Source organism: Alligator sinensis, unplaced genomic scaffold (assembly GCF_000455745.1).
Source record: "Alligator sinensis unplaced genomic scaffold, ASM45574v1 scaffold25_1, whole genome shotgun sequence".
NCBI classification, from domain to species: domain Eukaryota; kingdom Metazoa; phylum Chordata; order Crocodylia; family Alligatoridae; genus Alligator; species Alligator sinensis.
Genome location: NW_005843187.1, coordinates 144,567 through 151,860, shown reverse-complemented (window position 1 = coordinate 151,860; position 7,294 = coordinate 144,567). Strand labels below are relative to the sequence as shown.

General features: G+C 55.9%; 1 protein-coding gene across 1 annotated transcript in view; it reads right to left on the bottom strand.

The window, feature by feature from the left end:
* Nucleotides 1–5,342, bottom strand: part of ADCY4 (adenylate cyclase 4) — a 35,572-nt gene extending 30,230 nt beyond the window's left edge. Inside the window, 7 exon segments of the mRNA XM_025194376.1 lie at nucleotides 350–461; nucleotides 787–941; nucleotides 1,250–1,399; nucleotides 1,726–1,887; nucleotides 2,103–2,300; nucleotides 3,396–4,004; nucleotides 4,577–5,342. Of these exon segments, the coding sequence (XP_025050161.1) occupies nucleotides 350–461; nucleotides 787–941; nucleotides 1,250–1,399; nucleotides 1,726–1,887; nucleotides 2,103–2,300; nucleotides 3,396–3,560 (942 nt within the window). The 5' untranslated portion in view covers nucleotides 3,561–4,004; nucleotides 4,577–5,342.
* Between the last annotated feature and the right edge of the window lie 1,952 nt (nucleotides 5,343–7,294).

Sequence of the window (7,294 nt, the reverse complement as noted above, 5' to 3'; positions counted from 1 at the left end):
GCTTTTCTGATGGCTTCGTCACATTGCCGACTCATGTTCATCTTGGAGTCCACTAGGACTCCAAGATCCCTTTCCACTTCCGTGCCACCCAGCAGGTCATTCCCTAGGCTGTAGGTGTGCTGGACATTTTTCCTCCCTAGGTGCAGCACTTTGCATTTCTCCTTGTTGAACTGCATTGTGTTGTTTTCTGTCCACTTGTCCAACCTGTCCAGATCTGCTTGCAGATTCAGAAGAAGCTTTCTACCTACTGCAAGGGGGGGGCATATGGTCCCACGGGAGTTGCAGGGGGGGTCTCAGGTCCAGGGGAGCCCCCCAGAAGGAGGTAAGGGAAGACAACCTGATTTCTCACCTTGGCAATCTGGTCAAATTTGCCAAATAGCTCATTCAGCATCAACACCAGCTCCTTGGGGGACAGCTCGCTGGCCAGGCGAGTGAATCCCACGATGTCAGCATAGAGGATACTAGTGGGGTACAAGGGAGAGCGTGAAGGGCCTGGGAAGGTGGAAGGGGAGTGGGGAGGTCCTCCCTCCTCCTTGCCTGACTTCTCCCCAAACCCCATGTCTCCAAGCGCCCAATCTGCTTCTTCACTCCAGTCCCACCTCATAACCCTCCCATACCCCAATCCAGCTGCCTTTTCCCTCCCCCATTTGTGTCTTGCCTTTCCTGTTCTTCACTTCAGACCCTTTCCTTCCACTACTGCTCTGTCTACATGCCCCTCCCTTCCCCATCCTTTCCCTCTTCTCTTCTCTCCTCCATCTGTGGGACCCGTGTTGGGGGTGCCGGTACCTGACGTTCTTGTGGTGTTTGACATAGAGGCTGTGGAAGTTGTTAGCACTCTCATGTCTCCGTGGCACCTGCCCCCCATCTCGGAGGCGCTCGATGATTTCAGCCTTCATCTCCATGGCGATGTAGGCAGGCAGGATTGAGAGAAGGAGATGGTCCTGGAGGAGACAAAGAAAGGGAGTGATAGGTGCCAGAGATGGGTGGGTAGGTGTTTCGGTGAATGAGTGGATGGAGGTAGCTGTTTTTGAAGCAATGAATGGTTGTGGGGATTTGTGAATGGAAAAAAAGGGAAGATAGAAGGGTATGTCAAGAATGTACGTGGATGGATGGATTAATGGATGGATGGTGAGCTGTATATAGAAAATCAATGAGTGGCAGGAAAGACATCTGGGCAGACAGGGGTATGTAGCAATGACACAGGCAGGCAGATGGGGAGCCCTCATTGATCAGCCCTCTTCCTTTTCACCTGGTGTCGCTTCTCAGACTCCAGCTTGACCCGGGACTGGATGAGGTTGAAGGTCTCGTGGAAGGTCTCCCGCAGGGCTACCTCCATCAGGTGCTTGTGATAGGCTCCCACCACATTCCCACACAGGAAGATCACCGCATTGGCCAGGAGCTGGGGGGGCAGGGTAAACAGGGACAGTGAGACAGGGTGGGAAGTGGGAAAAGGGAACTGGAGGGGTTGAGAATATATGGGGCATCTGTGGGGAAAAAGGCAAAAAGGGAACACATAGAGGGACCCTGAAGCAAGGATGGGGGATAGGGGAAGCATCAATAGGAGATGAAGTGAAGCTGGTATTAGGAGGTGGGGGCAGAACAGCAGAGGGGAGTCAGCTGAAGGGTGACAGAAAAGGGGCTACTGGAAACCCCACCCCCCCAGGGAAAGGCCGCAGCAGGGAGGTTGGGGCAAGAAGGGCTTCAGAGGAGAGGAGGAAGACTCACCTGCAGGGCCAGCTCCATTTCCCAGCCCTGCCTGGCCGACAGGTAGGCCCCCACGATGAGGAGGTGGGAGAGAGAAGAGGCCAAACCAGCACCCACTGCTTCCTGCATGCCGATGGGCAGCATTGTGTAGACGATAAAAACAATGAAGAGGAAGAAGGCAACCTGGAGGAGAGGCAAGTTGAGGTAGGTCTTGATGTAACCCTGTTACTATTTTACCCGTAGGACCTCTCTGTTTTACATCATCACAGGGCACTATTCCCCTATAGAGGTGGCCACCTCATGGGTCACCCTCTGTTGTGCCCAACACCCTGCTCCTCATCCTCTGTTACCCCCTAATGCCCACCACACAGAACAGCTTCCCCCTCCCTAGTTCTCACCTGGTCCCAGGCACTAACCACACCACCTGTAAACACGAAGACATGGCCCATGGCAAGGAGTCCAGCCCAGATGACAGCAGAAAAGACCCGGGTGCATCTCTGGAAGATGCTCTCAATGCAGGCGAGGATGAGGACAAGAGAAAATGCAGCCAGGGCCACAAACAAGGTGACGAAAAAGCTTAGGTCAGAGGCGAGATCCTGTAAAATACACATGAAGTCATATGGACTGCAGGACTCTGGGGCAGGAGGGGGCTCCCTGTTACAGGCCCAGGGTGGGAGGAAGTAGGGGTCACTGTGCTGCAGGGAGGTGTTCTTCTTCCCCCAAGTCCCTGGGGTCTCTACGGGGCTGTAATGGGGCAGTTCATGTATTATACCGCTAGGTGGCAGTGAATCATGGATGAGATGTCCTGTTCTGGTCCTCAGGTCCCATCCAGTCCTCCCCCCACCCCACTTTTGTCTGTTAACCCTTTGAGGAACAGAAAGCGATTTCTGTGGTCTTGGTCTGCAGGAAGAGTCCTGGCTGCCAGGGTCTGTTCTTAGCCCATATGGCTTGCCTTCCAGCAGCCCACCCCCGCACCGGCCCCCGCATCCAGGGGGCTATTCCCACACCATGCAAGGGGTGGAGTGGGGAAACTGAATGGGAAAGGGCTGTAATGACCTAGTCTGGCTGGGATGATCTAGTTGGGCCTGGTCCTGCTTTGAGCAAGGAGTTGGACTAGATGACCTCTTGAGGTCCCTGCCAACCCTCATTTTCTATGATTCTATGGAGGGGTAGATGAGAGCAAGAGGTGGTGGGAGGAGATGCAGAAGGATGAGCTGGGGTGTGTGGAGGGTTTATGGGTAGTACTGGCAAGCAGGGCATGGGCTTAGGTAGCAGGTGAGAGTAGCAAGGATGATGTGCAGATGTGTCAGGTGCTGTGGCAAAAGTATAGGAGGCCTATGGGAGATGGGTTGTGGGGGATGGATTTGGTCTGGCATTTCTGCTGGGAATGGGCGGGGGTTGGGGGAAGCAGGTGGTGGAAGATTGTCTGTGGGCCTGGGATTTGGGTTATGGGCAGTGAGGGGTTGTATGGGTTGGGAGCAGGGGTGTATGGGAGAGGGACTGAGTAGGGGGCTTTTATGGGGGGTAGGTTGGGGCCACATAAGGGGATGGATCCCAGTTGGGAGCTACAGAGGGCAGTAGGGGAAGGGCTTGGGGATGGGTCAGGGACTGGGGGCCCAGTCAAGGGCTGCAAGGAGCCCTCCAACCCCTGGCACCAGCTCTATCTATGTCCCATCTCCCCTGGGCCTCACCCTTCCAGTGGCGATGGCAGTGGCAGCAAGTGCCAGGCAGGTGCCCAGCACGAGGAGCAGCAGCAGCAGCAGCAGTGGGTACAGCTGGCTCAGGCTGTAGTAGCTCTCGTAGGACAGCTCCTGGCGTGGGGGCTCGCTGGCTGGGGGGCGCTGGCGACAGGGCATTGTGCCCCCCAGGGACCTCCCCCTCCCTGTTCTCTGGGGAACCCCCCGCCCTCCCACTCCTGCCTTCCTCTTCCCTTGCTGGGCACGTTGAGACACCTTTCCCTCACTCCATAGATTCCCTTTCTCACCTCACCCTGGAGACCCGCCCCGCTCCGCCCTTTTCACAGTGCACCCTGCTCCCTACCAGCTCCTTGATCCTTCACTCCTCAGCAAGCCCACCCTCCTCCCATGCCCCTCAGAGTCCCCAAGCGCCTCCCAAGGCTCTCCAACCACTGGCCAGCAAGTAGTTGTCCTCCCCGGCCCAGTGCCCCCTAACCCCACCCTTAAGGGGACTCTCCCTGTCCCTGGGGTTTCCCTGCTTTCAGTTCTGGGGTCCTGGTCTCAGGGGGGACTACGCCCCGCACCTTTCTTCATCAGCCCCGTTATGATGAGAGGGTTGAATAGCTAAGGAAAGAGAAGAAAGGGTTAATGTAAGTTAATGTGGGCCTGGAGATACAACAGGGCTCATGCTCTTCACTCCCCACTCCACAGTCTCCCAGCACAAAGCAGGCTTCCCATTCTTGGGAGCTCTTTTGACAGAGATAGATAGATAGATAGAAAATGGGGTGGATGGATGCAAAAATAAGTAATTGCATTCCACTAATCTATCTGTTCATCCCCCAAAACCATCCACCCATGTGCCTGTCTATCCAACTATCCCTACATGCCCCATTCATCCATCTAGCTAGCTAGCTAGTCCATCCATCCTTCGCTGGACATCTCTCTCTATGTCCATATATGCCACACACGCTTGTCTGTCTGTCTGTTGATCTGTTCTGTTTGTCCCATCCATTCCTGGAATGCCCTATCTCTCCCACTAGCAAGTGTCCCAGGTCCTGCTCCGCTCCATTTCCCCCCCTCCCCACATATCCCCCAGCCCCATCTATGCCAGGGGCTGCAACCTTTTCCCACCCATGAGTGATGCCCAGGTACCCTGGTGATGGGCCTGGATCTCCTGCGGGAATATCTCCCCTCACCTAGCTGGTCCCAGATGGGGAATAGTGGAGGGTGTTGCTCTTCCAGCCTGGGCTGCACTGCACAGGATTTCTGGCAGGAGCTGCCGGGAGTCTCTTCCACACCCGCTTCCCTAGCCCAGCCCTGCGGGCTCCTATCCCACAGCCTTAACACTTTCATGGCCAGGCAGGAGAGACTAAGGCTGGGAAAAAGAGACCCAGGAGTCTGGGAGGGGCCCCCATTCCCTGGTGGGGGAGAACAAGAGAAGACATGCAACCCAGGAGTCCCTGTTCTCAATGGGGAGAGACTTTGTAGGGGAATGGGACCCAGGCCTCCAGGAAGCAACTCAGGCCACTATGAGTACTGGTCCCTATCTGATGGCAACACTGCAGATAACAACCTTTGTTTGGGAGCTTGCCTGTCACCCAGCCTTCACAGGGTTAACTAGAGGGAGGGGAAGTCGCACCTACCCCATGCACCCCACCCAGAATGGGCCAGTCTCTGAAGTCCTCCCTTTCCGTGTCCCACCAAGTCAGGGGAAATAACCCAGGGGCTGCTTTCCTTGGCCTCCACCCTAGCTATGCCCTCCATCCTGACTCTGAGGCCTGTGTGGATATTGGGGGCTGGGGGTCAGGAGTGAGGGGGGCCAGCAGGGCTTGGGGTGGGGGGTAGGGCTGGTCTCAGTCCTGTCTCTCAGATAAAGGGATTTAGTGTTGGAGTAAGATGGGACACCCTGCACCCCCCTTCCCACAGGAGGCCTCATATCCTCTGACTACTCCCCCAGGCACCCCACTGTGAAAGACTGATGGCTGCCTGCCAGGATTCACTGCTGCAGAGGAAGCTCACAGGATGGGGTCCAGCTCGGCTCCAAAATGGGGGGACGTGGAATACGCGCCAGCACACAAAGGACAACTACAGATGCACAACACAACACAACACACAATACCAGCTGGAGAGAAACAAGAAACATGCAATCACAGGTGAAGAGAAGCAATGCCCCCCCACCCCCACACACTATGTATGACTCTTAAAACAGGGAGTCCTGAGTCCTACCCCTAGCTTTGCACCAGTCCCTTGGCCCTTTGTGACTCAGTTTCCTTACATGGGACAAGATGAGCTCCAAAGCAGTCCTAAGGGATGGAGAACCCCAAATCCTGTTCTCATATGTGATGAGGATGTGCCCAAATCCCTTAAGCAGCTTGGCTAGTCCCTGCTGCCAATGCCTGGAAGAGACAGGAGCTCTGCCAGTGGGAGGAAGCAAGTTGGAAAGTGCTGGGACTGAGGTCAGGGGCTGACCCACCAACCAAGTCACTGAGGGGCCTGGAAGACAAGTGGGAGCCATCAGCCATTAGACAGAGCTGGTGGTTTGGAGAGCTGGGCACCCTGCCGTGACCACTTCCCTCGGAGGAAGAGCTCCCCCTGCCCTGCTGGTGCCCGTCTCCTGACTCATGCCTCCCTGCCCTCCTCAGCCCTGCCTGTGACCCCTTCTCCTGACCCGCAGCCCCTCCCAACTGGAATTCCTCATCTTCCAGTCACTTGGCAGAGACCCAGGCAACTCATTTCACTGTTGGCTGCCTCCTGTGACTGTGGGGAGGAGATGAGCTCACTTCATGCAATTCTGTCTGTACTATTCAGAGCCAAATGGAGAGGGACAGAGCAGAGAGGGAATTACTGGGCCATAATGGTTTACTGGAAATGCACCCATCTCTCCTGGGACTGCTCTAATGGAGTCCACTGAATGACTCAGATGGAGCAACGTGTGACCTGTCCCTCTTCACCAGCACCGTCTCCCCCACACCACCTGGGGAAGATGAGTGCATTCCCACCCCACCCTCAGCCACTGCCCCCTCTCAAGGAATAATGTCACCAACCTGGGGCCACTCCTGGCTTGGCTGGCTTCTGGGCACAGCAGCAAAATGGCTCTGCAGGATGCTTGGGTTTGTGTCCTAGCCCTGCAGTGGGGGCTGGGCTGGGAGGCAGGACTCCTGGGTTTTGGGAGGGGAGCAGGGCTTGGCAGGGTGGGAGTCAGGTCACCTGGGTTTCATCCCTGGCTGCCAGGACTAATTGGTAGGAAAAAAGCTGGGAGGTGGGGAGCTAAGACTGGTTCTACTCCCTGTATCAGCAAGGCTCCTTCCTGGTCTAGCCCCTCCCTCATGAATGTGGCATGTGATGAGAGGGAGAGGGGCAGAGGAGACCACAGGGCCAGACCTGTGGGACTGGTTGGTCCAGTTCTCCCTGCCTGGGACCCTGGGGAAATTTCTCCCTACACTACACCCTCTCCACCAGTCCTGCCCCATTTCCTCCCTCAGCAACCCCCTTTATGCACGCACAACTTCAGTTAAGAATAAGGACTCATCAGGACACTCATATTGCATGGGTGGCTAGGAGCCAGGACGCCTGGGTTTCATCCCAATTCTGGTAGGACAGCGTGATCTTGGGGGTATTGCAGGTGTATGAGCCAGGATGCGTGGGTAATATTCCTGGCTCTGAGAGGCTAGGAGGTAAAAGAGGGAGAGTGGGGGATGGGGTTAGGATGCCTGAATTTTTATCCCAGGTCTGGGAGAAGAGTGGAGTCTGGTTAGAAATGGGCAGGGCTGGAAGGCTGCCACCACCGCTCTTCTCTTGGTGCCATCCTCTAATTACTGCTTTCCTTGTCTACTGGGAATCCTGAGCAATTATTTCCCAGCTACTAACGCACTGCTAGCTCAGGCTGGCAGCTTGTAAAAAGGCACAAGGCAGGG